At 35.1% G+C, this 22,607-nt stretch overlaps 5 protein-coding genes across 7 annotated transcripts; 1 reads left to right on the top strand and 4 right to left on the bottom strand.

Moving 5' to 3' along the window:
* Positions 1-465: 465 nt before the first annotated feature.
* Positions 466-1,339, bottom strand: LOC105167891 (auxin-repressed 12.5 kDa protein). Of its 2 annotated transcripts, none has more exons than XM_011087748.3 (3): positions 1,179-1,339; positions 828-1,044; positions 466-730 (listed from the first exon to the last, which is right to left on the bottom strand). In XM_011087748.3, the coding sequence occupies exons 1-3, from the start codon at positions 1,279-1,281 to the stop codon at positions 694-696; spliced, it is 357 nt and encodes a 118-aa protein (XP_011086050.1). In that variant the 5' UTR covers positions 1,282-1,339; the 3' UTR covers positions 466-693. The 2 variants fall into 2 exon arrangements, with proteins under 2 accessions (XP_011086050.1, XP_020551763.1); XM_020696104.2 differs by having other exon boundaries at positions 828-1,035.
* Positions 1,340-7,386: 6,047 nt separating this feature from the next.
* Positions 7,387-9,433, top strand: LOC105167889 (uncharacterized protein At4g28440). The gene is made up of 2 exons (XM_011087746.3): positions 7,387-7,820; positions 8,980-9,433. The coding sequence occupies exons 1-2, from the start codon at positions 7,538-7,540 to the stop codon at positions 9,171-9,173; spliced, it is 477 nt and encodes a 158-aa protein (XP_011086048.1). The 5' UTR covers positions 7,387-7,537; the 3' UTR covers positions 9,174-9,433.
* Positions 9,434-10,784: 1,351 nt separating this feature from the next.
* On the bottom strand, positions 10,785-12,614 carry LOC105167888 (protein NUCLEAR FUSION DEFECTIVE 6, mitochondrial). 2 transcript variants are annotated; one of them, XM_011087745.3, is made up of 3 exons: positions 12,384-12,614; positions 12,137-12,261; positions 10,785-11,380 (listed from the first exon to the last, which is right to left on the bottom strand). In XM_011087745.3, exons 1-3 carry the CDS (start codon positions 12,521-12,523, stop codon positions 11,373-11,375), a joined length of 273 nt encoding a protein of 90 aa, XP_011086047.1. In that variant the 5' UTR covers positions 12,524-12,614; the 3' UTR covers positions 10,785-11,372. The 2 variants fall into 2 exon arrangements, with proteins under 2 accessions (XP_011086047.1, XP_011086046.1); XM_011087744.3 differs by lacking the exon at positions 10,785-11,380 and adding an exon at positions 11,642-11,833.
* A 680-nt stretch (positions 12,615-13,294) lies between these two features.
* LOC105167887 (uncharacterized) lies at positions 13,295-14,096 on the bottom strand. The gene is made up of 3 exons (XM_011087742.3): positions 13,955-14,096; positions 13,715-13,867; positions 13,295-13,611 (listed from the first exon to the last, which is right to left on the bottom strand). Exons 1-3 carry the CDS (start codon positions 13,958-13,960, stop codon positions 13,378-13,380), a joined length of 393 nt encoding a protein of 130 aa, XP_011086044.1. The 5' UTR covers positions 13,961-14,096; the 3' UTR covers positions 13,295-13,377.
* Positions 14,097-17,546: 3,450 nt separating this feature from the next.
* Positions 17,547-18,679, bottom strand: LOC105167886 (uncharacterized). Its single transcript, XM_011087740.3, has one exon. It carries the CDS (start codon positions 18,616-18,618, stop codon positions 17,743-17,745), a length of 876 nt encoding a protein of 291 aa, XP_011086042.2. The 5' UTR covers positions 18,619-18,679; the 3' UTR covers positions 17,547-17,742.
* Positions 18,680-22,607: the final 3,928 nt, after the last annotated feature.

Raw genomic sequence — 22,607 nt, 5'->3', positions numbered from 1 at the left:
GACATGACATAGCTCGCCAGCATGTTGATTATAAGTATCGGGTTTAATTCGTCTGAGACTCGGCCACATTTCTCTTCACTTATTACTCAAGTATATCATATGTATTGCTCTGTCGTGATTAAAGCTTGAACAACCAGAAACACTCGACCTTCTTCGTAAATGATATCGGATTAATCATTACACAGTCGCCTAATGGAGCATAATAACCTTGTCCTCTCCTTGCCACTATGCTGTCTTTATGGGCACAAAGGTCTATTATTATTATTATTGAAGGGTTGCCCCTAACATTATTTAATTATTCATCATTAACAAGATAAGGATCAGGATAAGAACAATCATGTAATAAGATGATAAGCATAAAAGAGTTGATCGGGTCCCACATATTTTATTGCATATGCATATGATTGCGACACAGCATATATAACAGCAGCCAATCTACACGTAAGATCGGAATTCAGAACGCACTGCAACAAGAACCAGTCAAGATCTCTTGATTTGCATAAAGATATTTACAAACTCAAACTCAGTCGCCCACAAGATACAAGAACTTGGTTAAATCACCAGAACTTAAACGCCGTAGATCATGTATACATAGACGTATATAGCTATATATCGTCATTAGCCACACCAAAGCATAGACTGAGCAGAAGAAGAACACGCTATTTACATGCAACCACTGGTCACTCCAACGCTTCACTGATGTTTGCTCCTCGTCTCCCCACTGTAAAGCCTGCAAATCCATTCAAATTCACTTAAGTTTATCACCTTAATTAATTAACCCAATTAGGAGTAAAATTAGCTACTAAAGTAAATTAACTAATAATTACCAGTCATAAACGGTAGGAGAGTTGGGCTGTGGCCTGTCGAAGTAATCAGCTCCGATACTCTTGGTGGCGAGATTGCTCCCCGGGTGGAAAACGCTCCGCCACACGTTATCCCTCCTAGCCGCCGTGGGCGACGGAGTGGTCGGTGTACCGGGCGTTCCTGGACTAGCTGGCATCGAAAGAGACCGCTGGAACTTGCTACTGCTCTCTCCTGCAGCATCTAATCGTGTATTCAGAAAATATAATTAGTACGATTTACACACAGAAACATATGTATGTGCGTTTTTGGCTTCATCATGTGGTTGCTGAAACTAAGGAAAGTAAATAGAGTTATTGCATAAGTGGGTGGCTAACCTTTGACGTTCAATGGCTTGAAATCCCTCTTCAGGTACTTGAGGCCACGTTCCGGCGGCGGCCCGGCTACAATATCATCCCAAAGATGATCTAGAAGCACCATTTCTCCTTCTTCTCCCTACTCTTCTTTGTTTTCACTTATGGGAGTGATGGCCCAAGTGAAATATATATATAAAGAGTTTACTGCAATTTATTCCATATCCTCCACTTATAAAAAAAAATAATAATAATTTGGTCTTTGTGTTAGTTAAAATAAAATAAGTTACTTTATATTTAGAAAGATAAATTATTATATTTTAAAGTATATAAAATAATAAAATATAATATAAAAAAATAAATTATTAATTTTTAATAAAAGATAATTTAGACATTTGTAATATTACATAGACTTTTTTACATTGGCTATATATAAAATAGAGCCTGAAAATATCTATTGGTTTCCACCTTCCAGGTTGCTTATTTCTAATTCCAAGGGGCACAGTAGTGAGACCTAATTTGATCAGATCTTTGGACGAGGAGTGATGATTGGAAAGTTGATCCTGGAAATAGAGAAATCAAGAATGAGGATAAGGACGAAGACTGAAGACCGAAGACTGGGACCCGGAGTTGGACATAGCTGAGATGAGAGAAATGGGTCATCCTAAGAATCATCCAGATTAACGTGAGGGCCGGCTGCTTACATCAATGTCTCAGATTTTCTTTGTTTTGTTCTTCACTTTGGGGTCCAGCTTTATAATTGCATTGATATTTTCTTATCTTAATTGGAAATCAAAAGTAATTATTTCAACCTTTGATTTGGAGTTGATGTTAAGATCATGGTGAGATTTGATGATCATCAATATTGTTGGGATTTCTTTTATCATGCAGATAACTTATATTTATGTGTTTTTTTATTTTCTTTAAATAAAAAATATAATTAAATTAAATTGTAGCATTTAAAATAAAACCAAAACACAAAATATCCTGATCGAATTTCTTATTACATTATTTTGTTGCATGTAAGGCCAACATCATATGCTAAACCTCTCACACCAAGAATCTCCTGTACTGGCTAGATTGGATTTTCTTTCCAAATTATGTTTCTATTAATGTATACCCACGCTTAATAATTAGTTTAGGAGAATAAAATAAAATTTATATATCATATATTATTATTATAATGAAAAATAACTTAACAACCTCAACTCAACCTGGTCCTGAGCCACTGGGTTGGGTTGGTCTTAGGTTTCAGTACTTGGGACCAGTGGTCAAGCAGGTCTGCGCCAATCCAGCTCATTTTTTTATGAGTTCAATTCGGTCTTGGACTGGGCTAGCCAACTCGACCCATTGCACATCTTGACACAATATATATATATATATATATATATTAAATGAAATTAAAATTATAATATCTATATCTATACTATATACAAAAGAAGGCTTTTTTTCTCTCACAAATAGTAGTTATGAACAACAACACTAATCTTATCATTATACCAATTATACCCTAAGTTGATTTTTTTTTTTTAGAAATATAATGTATTAGTTTATAAATAGTTGTTCTTATTCATAAGATAGTTTAACACGCAAAATATTATTTATTATATGCACACAGTCCACAGATAGCGTGTCACAACTGCTAGTATTTTAAAATAAGTAATGGAATGACAACACTTGCCCTTTACACCGTCGCGAATCGTAACTGAAACAGAAATACTGATTTAATTTTATATTAAAATATGTATTGGCAGAGTTAAGAAGAAAATTGTTAGCAGAATATATGATGGTTAATTTAGTTAACATTAAGATGTTATTGCGGCTGAGCGTAAGCTGCAATTGGTAGGAACTCGACGCAGTCTTCGCTGCCGGGAATGTCTTCTGGTCTGGAGACTAAACGGTGCTGCTCGGGCTGGGACTTCGGTTGTTGAAGAAATCACATCTCTGAGCCCTTGACCTCCCTCGTCCTTAGGCTTGCATACTTCCTTCTATGCTACTTTGGCATATCCATTGTTGCCCATACCTTTCCACAGAAAACTTCTCAGACGCTTCTCGATTTCTTTGATGACCCCCTTTGAAAGTATGAAAGCAGAGCCCCAATACACACTCAATGCCATAAGAACATATTTAATTATTTGCACCCTCCCCGCATACGAGAGTGCCAATCCATCCCAACCATTAATACGTTCATCAATCTTACTAAGTAGAGGTTGGCAATTAGAAATAGTTAATTTAGAGGACAATAAAGAAAATCCCAAATACCTCATCAGGAGATGACCCTCCTGGAATCCCTGCACGTCTAAGATTTCCTCCTTCATACCCTGGGCTGATCGTGATATAATGACATGGCTCTTGTCAAGATTGAGTCGTAGTCCAGTACATAATCAAATTACTAACCATCTATATATATGATCTATATAATTAATAAAAAAATTATAAATAAAAATATATATTTTTGGTATAATTAATCATACTTGCAAAATTATTTAAAGTTTCAAGGGGTTCTTCTCCACATTGAGATTGATTCAATATTAATTTAAAGTAGAAAGAGGAAGATATGTTGGAGTTTTTGGTATTGGGATGCTGCATCAGAAGTGCTTATGATCATTGCTTGTATTACAAATATGATCAATCTATTCCCCCAGTAGCACACTTTCAGTTAAGTAAGGAACAAGCCTGAAACTGATAAAAAGAAAATGGAAAATGTTCCCTATTCAAATGAAATTGGCTCTGCTATATTCTTAATGGTTAGTACTAGACCTGACATTGCTTATGATGTAAGTTGTTTAAGTAAGTATATGTCTAATGCTAGTTTACCTCATTGGGATGCTCTTAAGTGCCTACTTAAATGCTTGAATGGGTCTATGGATTATGATATAAGATTTTCTAAATGTATTAAATTGATTGGACATGTAGACTCTAATTATGCTAATGACAGAGATAATAGAAAATCAACAACTTCATATGTATTCACTTTATATGGCTCATGCATAAGTTGGAAAACTAGCTCCAACATATTATTGCATTATCTACTACTGAAGTTGAATATATTACTACTACAGAAGCTATTAAAGAAGCAATTTGGTTAAAAGGATTATTAGATGAAATAGGTTTCCTAACGGAAAAAGTAAAAGTATTTTCAGACAGTCAATCAGGAATTCAACTCTGTAAAAACCCAGTCTTTCATGATGGAACAAAACATATAGATGTTAGGTACCATTTTATAAGAGACATAGTTGGAAAAGAAATAATCGACTTAGAAAAGATAACACTGACCTAAACCCTGCAGATATAGAAACCAAATATTTACCTTTAGAAAAATTTAAAACTTATCTTCAAATCATAAACTTAGGATAAATTTTTTAACCTATATCTGTGCTTGTTTATCTCCTTGTTTTTTGCAGGTACCTACCATGGTGAACAATGGCTATGATGATAGCTGAGATCCGGCCTTGGGCCTGGTTTCCTTTATGGGTCCTCGTTCAAGGTGGAAAATGTTAAAGATTAAGTGGCTCATGACCATTTAGATACGCCCAAGGTCCACCTGACTCACTTGGATGGCTCCTATTAATTTTTCCAAAACTGTTCGGTCACTAAGGTAAACCTTGCCCACCATCTGACCCGGCCCAAGACCTACCCAACCCTATAACTTAATTTAAAAGCTCCTAACCCTAACCCTAACTCTCATTTTCAGCATCACTCTCCCTTCTCTTCCTCCTTGGTTGCGGCCGTCCCTAGCATTCTCCCCCTCTCTGTTTCTTCTCCATCTTCAATTTTCAATGGCTTTGGAAACTCATTCCACTGCCCAAATCTCTCTCTTTCTCTCATACTTCTACCGTTTATTTAAGCCTCCTTGATCAAAAAATTAAGTACAACCCACCTACAAGAAATATCGAAAGTTTTAGAGATCTTTATGGTATTTTATTAAATGGCTTAAATCGGTTCTTTGTGAACAAATCTTAGTGGTTCCTTGGTGGGATTTTTGAAGCAACCGTAAGGTTGCCGACCATTGTGACCGTGTGCTTGCCTCTCCAGATCTCGGCTCCCTGCCTATTTATTGCTTTCTTACATTCTATTCTCATTTTTTGTTATTTTATTCTTGTATTATCTTGTAAATCGGTTTGTGTATTATAAGGGTTGAAAAATCCACAATCTCTGTAATAGTTGGTTAGGGTGATCTTTTAGGTTATTGCTGACGAGATTAACTCCCAACACTGCCAAGAAAAACAGCATTTGGTTGGGGACTTTCGACGCAACGAAGGCGGCTACAAGATCCTAAGACAACGTCGTTAGTCAATTGCGGGGTTCCAAGGCCAAAACAAACTTCCCTTCTCCGGGTTTGAAGTCATAAAGTATGAGAGAACTTCCATATGCGTGGATTGGCTGTTTCATGAGTGCCTACGAGATACATCTATTTGGACCATATCGGAGCAGCGAGGACCATGGGGATGGAGAAAACTTCTGCGCCTACGACATTGGTTGCGTTCAGTAGTAGAATACCGAATTGGTGATTGTAGTACCTTCTACTTGTGGAAGGACCCTTGGCATCACTTGGGACCTCTCATAAACAAATTTTCGTTGGGACCTATCACCGTGGGATTGGATGCTTCTATTCCATTGTGCTCGGTTATACATGATGGCCAGTGGTACTGACCAATGATCACAGACAGAGAGTGTTTAGAGATTACACTCATGTTACCCCAAATATTTGGAGGTGATGACCGCATAGTATGGAGATTCCCTAGGAGCAGTCCTACGACCCAGGACATTTATCACCTTATGATGCCGCTTGGACCAAAAGTAGGTTGGACTTCGCTACTTTCGGGTTCTTTAAAGATCCCTCGATATATGTTCATATTATGGCTAGCGATCTTGGAAAAGTTGGCCACTACGGGCAAGCCGTGGTTGTCCCACCTTGGCAACTGTGTACTTTGTAATGAGGATATGGTGGAATCACATACCTACTTATTCTTCCGATGCAGATATAGCAGACGTTGCATTAGCTCTGTCAGACAGCTTACCCGGTTCCCTTGGCCCAATAGGGATTGGGCAAGGGATATTGATTGGGGGACGAGAAAATGGAGAGGGAATCACATCATCAATGTCGCCTACCGTGCATTCATTGGCTCGTGCGCTTATCATATATGGAAGGAGCGGAATATGAGAATATTCGAGAATGAGGAGAGATTGTCTTCTACATTGGCTAGGTTAATTATAGATGATATTCGGCACCGAATAATTAGCATTAAGTTAGCTAGTTCTGTGAGTACACGTGCATTATATAGACAATGACGTATTCTTTGGCCTATTGAGGATAGTGCCTAGATGATAGCGTTGTTGTACTATAATTTTACTCATTTATGAAGATTATATTTTAAAAAAAAAAAATTAATTATGTAAATAATTAAATAACATAGACGATAATTACGACCACTTGATTTAATTCTAACAAACAATTATTAGATTTAACTTAATTATTAAGAAACAGTTACCATATCAATATATATCTATATATATATATATATATCCTGAATATGATCAATTATAGATAACTAGTTATGATATAAACCCATAATATTTATGAAATTACCTTGATCTCGCGCGGTTAAAATAATAAGCTTCATGATTACTATAAAGTAGTTGATATTTGATAATATGTAAATTTCCCAAAAAATGATGAGTACATGGCATATATGCATGATTGTACGTTTAGATCGATTTATTGTACCATATGATATGATTGAGAAACTACTACAAAGTGGGGCCTCTGCCTTTCTATACATTTGCTGCCAATATTAATTTTCATTAATTATTATGTATCGTTCTCTTCCTATTATCTTAAACTATAACATTACATCATTGCAAGTCCGTGAATTATTATTATTATTATTAATATTTATATATAATTATGTCAAATCTCAAGAAAGCATCAAAGAGAAGAAAGTCAGAAAACTCTTTTGGGCCTGAATTCGGTCACTACAGTTCTTGGGCTTTAATGGGATTACCCGAATCCACATAGCCCACAAAGGGAATTGCTCCAGTAGCCCAACTTGCTTGGGTTAAACTGGATCAGTGCAATCCAACAACGAAAATGGGCCATTAATGAATTATTTGGGCCAGAACTATGTTTTTTGGGTTGGGTTTCACTAAATTCTAAATTCTCGTATAAATTGAACGAGGCCTGTTACGGCGTCGTTTCGGATCACCTAAAATTAGTCTTCGAACTGCAACGAAATTTCCACATTTCCTCCACTCCCGTCCATCACAGTTCAGGCTTCACACAGTTTTATAATCTTGAGAATTAGGGTTAGGGTTTCTCATCTCCCCGCCCCAGAAAGCGAAGCCGAGAAACACCCTAAACCACACCCACATTCGCTCTCTCCATGGCAACCAAGGGCCCGTCTTCGCCGACGCAGCATCAGCAAGGTGGCTCGGCCGCAAACAAGCCAGGGTTGAGAAAACCGGTATTCGTGAAAGTCGACGCTCTGAAGCCAGGAACCACTGGTCACACACTCGTAGTTAAAGTGGTAAACTCCAACACTGTTCTCAACAAGAAGCCCCGAAACCCGACCTTTCGTGGGCCTCAAAACCAGAACACAAGGATCGCCGAATGTCTTGTCGGCGACGAAACTGGGACTATTCTATTTACCGCTCGCAATGATCAAGGTCTCAAATACTTATTCTGAAATTTTATGCTTTTTATGTTCTTTGCTCGTGAATAACGTCATTTTGTTAAATGCTTGTATTCATTGTCTGAAATCGATAAACGGTTCTAAATCGATATGATTTGTCTGTTAGGGTTTTGTGTTTATGTGGTTTTTGTTTCATTGTTGGCGTAGTGACCGACAAAATGATGTTACTAGGCTTGATTTTTTTTGTTTACTTGATAATGGAAATTTTTACGGAACACTTCTGAGAAGCTCGAACTTTTGTGATAAGATGCCTAATTGGATTATCTGAGATGCGGTTTCGAGAAAACCTGAAGAAATTGACAGTCTGAAACCCCAGGATTTGGGAGAGATGTATACTTAGAATTTTAAGCTTATCCTTTCAGCATTGGTTCTGGCGTACTCTGCCAAAATGCTCTGCTTATCATAGTTTGTCCTGTGGCACTTTCGTGGAAATCATTTTATGGCATGGTTCTATTTCTTTATGACATTGTATGTTTTTTTTTAATGTTTAAGATATGAATGGATTTGCGAAGTAGATTATTGAGCTTTATTAGTATTGTGGGAAGGGGTCAAGATGAAAATTGAGATGCTTTCATCCCTGACTTCCCTTGCAGGCATGCTCTTAAACCAAGTGTTGTTCTCCTCTGTTCTTAATCCTATTGCAAGTCCCCTGATTATTGCATAACTTTCCTCGCCTCAAATTTAAGCTATTCAAAGAATATATCTGCCCCTCCTTTTCTGTCTGGGTTTCTTGTGGCTTAGACATTGTTCTGGGTCAGTTAACTCTATGCATTGATTGTTTCTTTCAAACTTATGATTCGCTATAAAGAGCTTCTTCTCCATGGTCATTTTATTTTTAATCTTCAATGCATTCGAGATACAACTAATATTTTCTGGGTTAACCTCTTGTTATTTTTAACTGTTGGCCCATTCAAATTTTAGCTTGTAATATCGTGCTTCTTGTCAAGCCATTATAGAACATGTTCAAGAAGTATTTTGGTTTGTTGTGATACTTGTAGCTGTGATGGTATTTAGTTCTTTGATATTATAAGTCGTACTGAAGGTTGAATGTGGACATAGAATGGTATTTTGTTCTTTGATAGTGAACTGTTTCACCTGATTGCTTGTTGATGAAAAGCTTTAAATTCATGCAGTTGAGTTGATGAAGCCTGGTAATACCGTGATACTTAGGAATGCAAAGATCGACATGTTCAAGGGGTCCATGAGGCTGGCTGTGGATAAGTGGGGCCGTGTTGAGGTTGCTGAACCTGCAAATTTTGTGGTCAAAGAGGACAACAACCTGTCGCTAGTAGAGTATGAGTTGGTTAACGTCGTTGAAGAATCTTGAAAAGTTCCTATGCAATATTGATGCTATTGGAGTTCTATTTACTTTGTTGGGTCTTGGTATACAAATTTCTCTGATTAGCTTTTTTCCCCCTAATTAAGGTAATTAGCATGTGATAGGACTAATCTAATTTTGCCTTTATTGGTTGGTGTATAAAGAGCTTGTCCCTTGAGTCCGCCATATATAGTGCCTCTCGATTCTCAAATGTGGAAAAGCAAATTTTTTTAGGTCTCTTAGTTGATTTATTGTCTCTATCTCTTTAATTCTTTGTGCATCCGTTTTCTTGATTGGTCCATTTCAGCTTGGAATTGACTTAGTGTGTTGTGTTTCTTTTACTTGGCATTCTATTTGAGACAGAAAATTGTTCCATTACTGTATCGGCCTTATTAGAAGTGATGATGTATGATTCTGGAGTTGAAGTTTGCAGGGTGCACAATTATCAGTGGTGTTGGTAACTTATGTGGTGTGAAACTGAATTTTATTGCTCTCTCTGTCTGACATCTGTTTTAGTGGTGCAACACTATGATTAGGTTACTGTGATGGGTGTTGTAATAAGGGGTTGTTCTTTTGCTCATTAGTCCCAGTCCCAGATGTTTAATTTTGAAAAGCTTACGTGATGGCTTGTAAGCAGAGGTTTTGTGGTTAAATTATATTTTGTGATAAATATAGATCTTGCTCAACTCCTGGTGTAACAGAAGTTCGCGATGCTAAAAAATGAAATCAAAGATAACTTTTTGAGGTTAATTGTGTCTTGTTGCATAGCCACCGGTAACAAGGAATATGAAGCTTGGGTGGAAATATGAGTATGCCTGATTTGCTTCCATATGGCCAGATGGCCAATAATAACGAGCTTTAATAACATTACGGTTAACTCTTTAGGCACACCCATTTTTGCCTAGAAAATCCTACTATGAGCAACCACTTTGGTTTGTTGACTTGGGTAAAATGTCATAAATAAGTGTTGCCTTGCCCATATATATCTTTGAAAGACCAGTCAGGATGATGACTCGACCTCAGATTGAAACTTACGCTCATTTTAGCCTTCATATCATAGGCCAAACGAATATGTCAAGCCTATGAAAATAATACAAACCTAGCAATAACTATATCAGTTATTTGAATGTCATTTCTTGAATTTGATTGATTTTTGCGCCATTGGCAATATTTGCAGTCAATATCAACACAAATGATTCATCACTGTGTGTCGAGTGCTGGTATTTGACCGAAATAGTTCGGATAATTCGGAAATAACTGAGCAAGCAGTAGGTGCAAAAAGCGGATTAGAGAATTCTGGTGTTTAAAGACAAATACTACTGGGAACAGGAAGACAAATGGAGTATAAGCAGTTGAGAGTGGGGCTAAATCAGAGAATCTGCACCTGTAACCTATATATCCTATCCGAGCTTTCGAGTTTTATATCATGTGCTTCAGGTAAAGACTCCAGATAGCGTAAGAGTAGCTTTAACTGTGGCATTATCAGTTAAAACTTGTTTCAGACAAAACAGTTAATATGTATGATAGAATGTATGTAATCCTGATAACAGATCGTTATTCTAGGATGACTGGTTTCAATACCCACCATAATAAGGAATCTAACAGCACCACAAAAATAAATTTAGTAAAATAACATCGCATTATACATCCATATCCACATACATAAACAGTCTTTTTCCGAAAAAGAAAAAGAAAAAGGAAAGACGACTTTCAAGATGAGATGCGGCCACTTAAAATAGGTTCCAAATGAGAACTACTTCGTCGAGCCTTAATAAGGTGTCAAGCAGAAACTTCATGCTGCCAAACTGAAACAGACTCTTTTAGTTCCAGATGATATAGACTTTAAGGGGTATCAGACGGTAGCTCGACAATTTGGACTTCAGATCCAACAAAGGAGAATCATGTCTCCGAGAGTATTATTACATGCGCATTGGCATCCGTGGAACTATCAGAAATGCAGCATATCTCAACACATTCTAACAATCATCCATCTACATACAGCAGAAAGTACAACATCTTTTGGAGGGCAGTTGATATGAATTAGTTCAATCAAATTTTGAGCTACAGGTCAAGCAAAAAGTAAGATGTCATGATTATGGTTCCAAAGTGCCCGTTATTTTGGACCTTACATAAGGAACATACAAATTTCATCTTAAACAAGGAGCCAATTTGGAAATCGTCAAGTCGAAGTCAGCCAATGCGCAGTAATCACAACCCTAAAGCAAAAAACAAGCCCAAGTCAAAAGGTCATGCTAGCATTTATTTTAATCTCTGCAGGGTTTGGCAACCACAAGGTGAGTCTCAAAATATGACTAGAAGAGGGTAATTATTTTGTATAGATGATCTAGCAGGACCCTTGCTCATTTAGTATAATGACAATATTTTCTGCTGTACTGCAGATATTGTCACAAAATATCGACTATCTAGGAGCATTTGAAAATTCTCAAAGGAACATACACAGTTATGACAAAGTTACAAACACCAAGAATCTATTTTTATTGAAGAAAATCAACTAGAAATTTTATCTTTACATCGACATTCTACAAGAAATAAAAAGTTCCATGTCTCAAGCTCATCCGTGACTCAACTTATCAGGCATTTTCAGTATGCTCATGTAGATAAAACTTCTCTGGAACCATCCAACAGTCATCATACATCATCGTTGCAATCTGATGAATATCATGTATGAGGAAGATCAATACAAGATTAAATAATCAATAACTGTAGCTGAAAGATTCAAGATGATTTCCTGTTTTAGGATCAAGTTTCTCAATTATGATCATTCATCATGGCTTTATTACAAATTTTATTGATCAATATTCAACAAGCCACACCGTCCAAGACCGGCAACAGTGCTGCATCTTCTAAAATTAAAATATCTTACTTTCCCCCCTAAATCGGCCCTAACTCACAGAAATGATCAGAATCCAAACTCAACGAATGCGCATTGAAGAGAAAAACTAATAAAGTACCTTCAATACTCCAAGCCTGACCGCGAGGAGCAACCGAGAGCATGGAATTTAGCAACGAAGAGGCAGTTGCAGTGTGGTACGGCAACATTGACACCAAGCTAACACTGCTGATCCCCACAGGTGACCTATTTTGTATAACGATTAACTATCAAATTTACAGAAATAGATCGAAACATGACCAATAACAGAAAGCTGGAGTAGTTAACGCGTCTTGTAAACTTAAGTGGTTGATGTGCCTCTTCGAAACCTGAAAATGCGAGCGGAGAGCGGTTTTTCAGATGCGACTCGAAATGGAGAGGGAGCAGCCGTAGGCTTGAGTCTCGCGGTGGCGCTGCGAGCGGATGTGCTGGCGGAGCGCAGGATTGACCTGGCGGCGACGGTTGCCATGGTGGACGAAAACTGTATACAGATCGAATGCACCAATGAGAGAGCTAGGGATTTGGTTTGGTTTTAGCTGCGTCCTCTTTCCGAGTTTTTCCTAAATAAACATTATAGCATTGTTATTTGTTATATATAATCAAGATATACTAATATAGAGAAAGGCCTACCTACTCATAAATATACTCTTGTACTAATATTTTGTAAAGTTAAAAATAATTAATTTATTTAATTTTTAAATTAATTTTCTTTTTTAATATAATATATTAGTTTGTATGTTTTATTTTTATTTATAATATATTTCAAAAAGTGAATATTATTTATTATATGCACTCGAAAATAACGTATCATAATGCTTAATACAATCGTCGAATAATGATATCGATACACCATTTTTTAACTACAACAATTATATTCTTTTTTAGATATTTTTGAAATCAATTATAATTACATTTTTTATTAACAAAAATTGAATCCACATGATGTTAATACTACTGCATCAATTCTTTTGTTGTCTTGATAATAATTAAATTAATTTTATTTTAAATATAATTTATTATTTTTATTTTTATTTATAATATAATCTAATTAATTAATACAAAAAATTCAACATTATTGGTGATGGAGAATATTGGATATGATGGTTTAATATAAAGAGATGAGTATTTATATTATTCACCAAATACTTATTTTATTCTTTAAAATTTAAATTATTTATGAAACTTATTTATGTTTTTAGAAAAACACAATATTTTCATCAAGCACCAAAAGAGTAGAGAGTGAGACGAAATGAAATTTTGATAACATGAAGAAAGGGGATAGCGTTAAATGGAAAATTCCTAAAATTTACTACACAAGTGAAGTTAGTCATCGCAGTCATTAGAGGTGGTTCCACTCCGGCCTATCTTCCTAATCACATGATGCAGCAAGGGAGCACAGTGTCCTTGCGAATTCTCATGGCCTTTGCGTAATCCTGCACGGCACCTGCCGCTAGTTGTTTCCCGGGGCTGTTCAGGCGGGTCGACCTTACCAGACGCCCTAATCCCAATTAGCCGGCCTAACGGCACACTTGGGTCTGGGAAGAAAGATGCTGTGGACTACAAAGATATGATGTGAATCATCAGATTGTGTTAGGCTGGAATAATTGTAAAACATGTTGGAATTTGCTTGTACAACTTTACAAGCTGTTAAATAATTTACCTCAGTATCCAGATTGGAGGAAGAGAATGAGGTGAAACTGATGGTGGAAGGGAAGATGCGAGAGGCGAGAGGAGGTTGTGGTGGCGCTGCCACTCTAATTCTGGCGGTCATGTTTCCAAGACCAAGCGGCCATCCCTTAGCTGTCTCATTGCCCTGTCAAACACACATAAGTTAGAACAGTAGTAATGCATCTTTTTCAAGAGCATTTCTTTTATTAATGGGATAACAGAGATGAGCTACCTCCATGATGTAGAGAGCGCGGGGGAAAAGATGAAGGATTGTGATAAAAATCTCTAAAACATATTGGAAAAACGACCCGGTAACTTTCGGGAAGTGATGATATTTTATTAATGGGCAATTGAAACAACAACAAACGTCTACGTCAGATGTTGTGAGGTGAGGAGTCCATTCGGAAATCATTAATTGCAACTAAGCTCGATTATTGGACAAATGGTCCCTTTAAACATCATTATAAGTTGTTGAATATTTGGATACATTCGTGTTTCAGTAGATTTGAGTAGAAAGAAGGTCGCCAACTCTTACAATTTTAGATGATTAAATCCAACTCAAAGTAGTTAAAATTCAAGAAAAGCGGAGTGGTGATTGTTAAAATTGTTGATGGAGTACAACGACGTCATTCACCAACCGCATTGACGCCGGTGCGGTGCGTTCATTTAAATCAATCCGTTGGAGGAAATTGAGAAAGACAAAATATTCTTCCAATCACCCGAATAATAGAATCTTTTTCAATAATAATATTTTAATACATATTAATTACATGATAGATATCATTTCCTAGCTTTTGATAAACATAAACTTTAGTGGTAATGATATTGATGCACCACAAGAGTGGAAGGACCTCCAAAAAAATCCTAAGATTAAAGGATGAACAACTTACAAAACAGAGATTAACACTTGGATGTGTAAGTCAGCAACAGTTAACTAAATAAAACGAAAGAAAAATTTGAACTGATATGAGAATAATGGTGATATGCGATAATGGTGAGATATAATTTATGTGGAGTTCAAATATGAGCTAAAAATGGCTTCTATTTATAGGTCTTCGTGGAGCAGAATCCGAAGACTAGTTAGAGTGAATTTGGTACAATTCGATAGCTACATGAGTGGGCTAAATAACATAAAAGAATCTTAGAGATTTGAACTTGTCTTAAAAGAGTTATGGCCTTTTTACTGCCATTGAGAGCCTGCTGAAGATACTCTAAAGTGATGTATCCCAATTGTTGACAATCTATATGACGTGTCAGCCTAGTTGTTTTGACGACGTATCGAGTTCATAATGTGCTTGCTCCTTGGGCTTATTAGTTTAGTAAAGATAAATAAAGGGCTTTGTGGGCCTTATTTACCTACTCATGGTCCAATAGGTTTGGGAGCAGTTGGGATAATGGGCATGCCTTGGGCCAGTAAAAGAAATGTAGAGTTATCAGATATATAGTTTTACCGGCAAAATTACATTTTTAATCTTATAGGATATGGATTCAACACTTTTAGTTTCCTACTTTATAAGATTTTTAAAATAATTTCAAAATTAAAAAAAAATAAAATAACACATCTAATCATCTATTTTATAAATTTTTAAAATAGTTCTAAAATTGAAAAAGCTCAATACACATAACTGATGGACACACAAAATTGTACATGTCCTTGCCATATATTTTTCTCAGAAACTTGGACATGGGTTAAATATGTCAAATTTTATCAATTTTAAAATTATTTTTAAATCTCATAAAATAAATGATTAAAAATATTAAACCCCTTGTCCTATTAGACAAAGAATGTAATTTCTCCGAGTTTTATGTTACTGGGCCTAGTCTTAATTTGACATATCATACTGGGCCAATTGAGGGGATCTGGTAAGGCTAACATTGTTGGAGGCATCTTTCCCAAATTAGCCCATACGTGATATTTTTCTTAATAAAATAATGGGGTTTCAATTTAAGAAAATAATAATGTGCTGTCTGATTTATATGTTTAGGATTAATTAATTCCGTTTTCTATTTTTTATAAGAATTAATTCCGTCTTGATCTCTTATTAAACTAACATACTCCAAATCTTTGCCATTTGTCTTTTATTTTAATTGGGAATGTTACATATTTTTGCTACATACAAGATTCGAAAGCAAAATCAAAATAAGAAAGGAAAAAGAAAAGATAAATTAAAATTATTTCTTTTCCTACTCGAGTCAAATTTGATAGAACCAAACTAATTTTAGAATAAATATCATACACTTGCTGTGTGATCGATAATTTTCGTATAATTAATTCAAGTTCGATAAAACTCAATTTAAAAGAGAAGTGGATCTTGAATATTCCATTATCCAAATTAGGGCCATACAGAAAAGAGCTTTTGTCCACGAACAAGTTGAAAGGGTACAAATATGCCAGTTCGTTGTCCCGCCAACACAACTGAAAATGAAATATATCCCTCAGCACCTATCTATTCTTTTCATTAAAAATAGAAGAATAATAAATAAAGAGGAAATCTACAAAAATTAAATATTATATATATATATATGTATAATTTGATTTTTTACCTTTTGACATTAACAATAATAATAAAAAGAAAAAGGACAAAGAAAGCGTTGTTTTTGGCTATTTCTAGTTTTGGACATGTATCATTAAATTTGTTGAGGACTCTGCCCATGTTCAAGAATTTACCTATGACAGCATGACAGCATGGTTCACCAAGTAATTCAAATTTTCGATCATAGAAAATTCTAACTCAAATCGAATTTAGTCAAATTTAAATAAGTTATATAATAAGTGTAATATATGTGTTGTGTAATTAATGTACAATTTAAAAAAAAAAAACCAATCACATAATAAATATATCACATCTATTTTGTAATTGATTTAGTTCCCTAGATAAGAATTTTCCCTCACAAGATAAAAGGGCAATCCTTCATGGTGCCCGTCTCTCATTGCTATTGTAATGGCTAGCTAGATTGACAAGGACGAGTATCTAAAACACTATCTCAAATCCTACCTAAGTGGGACAAAAGTCTTACAGAATAAGAATACAAGCTTGAACATAAACATTTTAACTGTGTAATAGAAAGCAAATATTTCATGTTCCTAGAAGTGAAAAAATTATATTTTGTCCCTCTAAATTTCTATTCCGAATTTTATTGTTTCTTTTTATTTCAAATATTATGATATAAATTTATCTCTCATACATCCTTTATGTATTGTATTGAGTTCGACGTAGATTTTTTATTATATTTTTGTATCATATATTGATATTATATTCATAAATTATTGAAATGTATAATTATTTTTCTAAAAATATGACAGAATATACACATAGAAATATAATATATATCATTTTATAATACAAAATTATGATAAAAGATGGATGGCGAGATGAGCAGTCCTCTACATTTGTGGAGTTTAAACTTACACGAGAAACGAGAAATGGTATGGCACAAACCACATTCAACTGCCGGGGGACAAGATTTTCTCAACTTCATAAACTCGAGATAGTCAAATCTTCCCATTTTCTTTTACCTTTTTGGTAGGTCAGTATATATGCTTTAAAAAAGTGGTATTCGGGATTTTAAATTCTCTAGCCACACCAAATAACTATAACAAATTCTGATTAATTAGAGAAAGTAATTATATATTATAAAATATTTTACAATTTTTATTTTAAAAATACATTCAAATTAAATTTGAATCTAGTATTAGACGTTTCATCATACACATATCATATGTGCATTAATTATTCATGAACCTAAAATATTTAGATTGATTTAAATCGTATATAATGAATATACAATTTATTGAATATAAATTTCATTAATGCAAATACAAATTCAAAATCCAAATATTTTATCTTTCCAAACCAAGAAATACAACTTTGGAGAACATTTAAAAAAAAAAAAAGCACCATAATTAAATTTATATATATATATATATATTTTTTTTCTGATTTTGACCTTGAAAACCATCAACAACGACTGTAATAATTAAGTTGATTATCTCATCTCATTGGTTTCCTCATTCAAATTTCAAGGCAAATCATTCTCGTCCTGTTGGAACTCGTCTTGGTTCTGATATCCTCCCATGGAGTTGTCTCTGTTGCTAAATTCATAGGCATTTTCGCTATTCCCATAATAGTTTCTGTTGCTGTACTCATTTCTTGCTTGTCCCCTCTTCAACGTCTCATACGGGTGATTGCTGCTGTACTTGTCGGTATTAACATCGTAATAGTACTTGCCATTTTCCAAGAACCTGGTATCGCTCATTCCCTGCGGCTGGAAACCGTAGTTAGCTTCGCCGCCGTTGTTGAAGTAGTTATTACGGCGGATGCTTGAGGTGGCGCCGCCGCTAAACCTAGTTTCGCTCAGCTCTTGTGGCTGGCTGTTGAAGCTGCTGCCACCATTGTAGTGGTAGTTTCTGTTGTTTGTGGCGGCTCCCGGGTAGCTTCTGAACTCCGGTTCTTGATCTTCTTGCTGGTTGTTGTAATAGTTTTGGTCTCCACCGTTGTAATAGTTGTTGTTGTCAGTGTTGGTCGAGGTGAAAGTTTTGTCCTCTGTAAATGGGGTGTTTTCACTTACGACATCCGGCTGAGTGACGTAGGCGACGGGGTTGTAGTTCTTGGGGAGGTACTTGTGGGAGGGCTGTTTGGATTCAGTGTCATATGCGGTGGTGGAAGGGGGGAGCTGGCCGGATTCGTGTCCGTAAAGGCCGTAGCTGTTTTCATTTTCCGGGAGGAAATTGGGTTCTGCTTGTTGGTTACTTGGAATTTCTTTAGTGTTGGTGGTGGAGGAGACCTTGTTGAAGTATTGGCTGTCTCTTGCATGAGTATGCAATGAGGATAAGAGGGTGAGGAGAAGGAGAAGGGAAAAATGGTTGGTGGAAGAAGAAGAAGAAGAAGAAGCCATTGTAGGATAGACAAGTAGATGATGTTTGTTGTAGTATAGTGCTGTGAACCTCGCTCTTGCACTTGCCATCCATTTTATAGAGAATATTGCTTATTTGGTCCCACGCAAAATAAGCAATTAAAAATGTGGTTCAATTTTTTATTTCAAATTGTATTTCATTTCATACTTTATTCAATACAGGTACGCTAGCTACTTGTATAAAGATAATATTATATATTTTACTTTAAAAAAATTTATTCACATAGTGTATGTCGAACAGAATAGGAGATAAAATCTGATTTATGACACCATTATATGTCCGTAAGCCTTCCACGCTAATTATAAAGAAAGAGATTGAGCAAACAATAAGTCGCATAATAGATGATCAGTTAAATTGCAAAGCCACGTCAGGGCTAATGATTAAATCAAATAGGAAAAAATGAAGTTGATTGATGATTGTTTCGCAACCTAATTTTGCAAGTTAAGTTGGCAGCTTGCAATGATGCGCAATAAATGCTCACACCAACATACAATTTGGAGTTTGGAGCCGGCCAAGCCAAATTACCAGCGGCCCCAAAGAAAATGGGGAATTATGAATTGGAGTAAATTAAATTAATTATAAAATAAGTATAATACATTTATTACAATTATAGGCTAATTTTTTTATAAATATATTACGTAAATGAATTAAAATTTGGTAGAGGAAGAGTAATTATGCGGGGATTGAGGAGAGGGTGGGACATGAGTTAAAATGCATGTGGGGCTCCCAAAGGTTGTCTAGGCTAAGGGATACACTTATGACCTAACGTTTTACGCTTGTAATGAGAATGCTGGGGAGGGGACCCTTCCACTTCCACTGGAGGGGAGATGGATCCTCATTCCTTCATCTACGCCAACCACTTTTTCCTTCTTCAATCCCATAATTAGGTCAATTCCACGAAACTTAATTAGATATATATACCAATTAATTAGTCGTCTACTCATATTTTATTTTCATTCAATTTCTTTAGATAAAATTATAAGGCTTCCTCAAATGTTTTCATAGTTATATATAATATAAATTTTGTTATATAGGCTATTTTAAAAGTTGATAAAAACTTCAATTTTGAAAGCAACATAGTTCCCGCATCGAATTTTTTATTTCATTTAAAATATATATATGATGTGAGGAATTTTTTTAAAAAAATTAAAGTAGACGACATAATTTTTGTACGCATGACATAATATCGTATATATTAAATTAAATAGAAACTGAAATAAATTTTGGTAGTGTAAGTAAAGGTAAAACACTTGTCCTTTCTCTTTTTCACCGTACTCTTTTTTTAGGTTGGTAATCTTCTTCTCCATGCTTTCTTATGTGTGTGAAAAAGGAAAGTGGAGAGAAGGAAAGAGAAAGGAAAAGAAAAAGAGAAAAGAAATAAAAAAAGAAAACAAGCCCTTCTTTTGCTTTTTGCAAGGACGAAAATGCCCATCCCCTCTCTTTCACCTCATTCTCTGCCCATCACTAATAATGCATCATTGTTATTTTGTTTTTCCAAGCAAATTAAAAGCTTTGTACAATGCAGCCATGAGCTTTAATTTTAAAAATTTAATGAATTTTAATAGCAGTGGTTGCCTATTTTAAGGAGTGGTAGTGCGCCAACGACACTTTATTTGATTGGTAAAGTTGATGACTCACAATCTTGAGCTCAGTAAATTTGGGTGTATGTTTAATATTTGTTGTTTCTTTGTTTCGTTCATTAATTTAAATTATTGATTTAGTTGACTCAGTCTTATATTAAATCGTACACCATGTATATATATATATAACAGTCGTACGAATTTGGGTGTGAGTTTACCTCAATAGCAGTTTGTTGTATTTTTGTTTTGTTTGAACATATTCATGGATTTGAATTATTGATGTATTAACTCAATCTATATTAGTCCCTTAGGGGACACCCTGATGGTTTGGGACTAAACATTTCACTATGAAGATGCTGGATTTCAAACTCATTGGGAGCGTGTGGAGTGGTTGGTCGCATGGGTAAAGTAGATATATATATAAGAAAAAAGAAAAAGTGGGGGTGGCCAAAGTAGATAAACATCTTGGTTGCAAGGTAGATAGAAGAGTTGCATGTTTCAGTCCATTATTTGGCACATAGTTAATAATGTTCAGCTTAAATATTTGAAAACATCTAAGTTGAAATTCAGCACACTCATTTATGTAAAATATTAACTGCTTGGCCTAACTCAATTTATAGTCCACTCTCGTGATATTAATTTGATTTCATACTATTAAATATTTGTATTTGATTTGGGCATGTGGCCGATGATTATGCATTTAATTCCTCACCCATCATCAAATTATTAACATTTTCCCCTACTTTTTCCTGCATTTTAATAAAAGAATGGGCAATCTCAGGGTTTTTAGAATGCCTAATTGAAGGTATATTTTTCAGTATTTTATTCATCACAAATTCAAATAACACCTATCTTATTCTTGGATTATTTCATTAACACAGCATGCGATTCCATCCTCTTATCAAAGTATTGCTCACTCTGTACGAGTCTTATATCTTTGTCTTGAAAATACATCTTATTGATAAAATTTATGAAACACTCAAATAATTTATCATATAACCGGTGGAGAACGTTTGAGTACGTGATTGTAAGATTGAATATGAAAAGAGATCACATCAGGGGCAGGGGCAGGGCATATTTGAGAAAGAGAAGTTGTTAGTTAATAAAATAACGAGATTAGTTGTAAGCTTTGTGCTTGACCAAACACCAACCAACTTTTTCACTTACGTCAACACGTTTACCTTTGTTTTCTCTCCGCTCTAGCGAAATTCTTGCGCGATTGGCGGAATACATTAAACCTTGTTGCATAAGCTTCAATCAAACCTAAAATTAGCAATATTTATGAATTCCAGCTTTAGAGGACAAATAATTATATTTATGTTCCTAATCTATGTTTTATTTGTATAAACTACCTTTATCTTTTATGTGATTATATAAATTACTCTTGAACACAAAAAAATAAGCGTAGTTTGTGTGGTGATGTTACGTTTTTGAAAGGTGTATGTGTAATTTTCTCTTAAAAAAAAACGATCATAAGTCAAAGGGTGTAGATATAATTATTTTATAATTATATTATTATAAATACCCATAAATTAAAATCATTATATTATATCATAAATATGGAGATTCAACTTGGTGAATAAAATTAGATTTCGTTAGTAAGAAACAGAAGTGATGTTGATTATGATAAGATTACTACATTTTGTATTAAGGTGGTGTTGTGAGGGTCGTCCATGTCCATTCATCTTTAGTATTCGTCTTCCAACATTTAAGGCCACATGCGTGCCTTCTTTGTCCTCAACTAAAATCACAAGAGTCCCCTACCCCTCTACAAGAGATTCATTAACTCTCTCACACTTATATAATATCTACAATTTTTTTCTTTGCTTTCTAATTCAACAAGACACTCCTCTCTCATCGTCATATTTATACGAGCATTTCCCTTTGTATTTTCTTTAAAACCTAACCAATAAACATATATAATTTCTTATAAAGTTCTTCACTTTTTTAAGTGTAAGTTTCAGTAATACATAATTGATGCACATAAAACATGTAAAATAAAAGCGTGACAGAAAATCCTTTAAGAGTGAGGTGATTCGTACCCATACTTGTAATGTTGCCAAGCCCAAAGCATTATTAATGAATAAGTGGCTTCTTTATTTTCTTGAGTAGCCCTCGGTTAATTATTTTATATCTAATTTAGATAGTGAATTAATGTCTTGGTCCTCGCTGATAAATAGATAGGGCCCATCACTATCCAACATCTTCTAAAGTTGCACTGCTACTGATGACGAGCCGCAATCAGTGGTTGATATGTTGGTGCCACATTTAACTACAAGCCAGGAAAGTGGAAACACCCAACGCCAACGCCAACATTCTAGAGGGAAATATGCACTACTGCTTTTCAGTTTCTATTTCATGAACTCTATGCTGAGGATAAATTTGTATAT

This window comes from Sesamum indicum, linkage group LG8 (assembly GCF_026168435.1).
Source record: "Sesamum indicum cultivar Baizhima isolate 11 linkage group LG8, ASM2616843v1, whole genome shotgun sequence".
Taxonomy (NCBI): domain Eukaryota; kingdom Viridiplantae; phylum Streptophyta; class Magnoliopsida; order Lamiales; family Pedaliaceae; genus Sesamum; species Sesamum indicum.
Note: the sequence above shows the minus strand (reverse complement) of the source record. Positions and strands in the feature narration are given on the sequence as shown.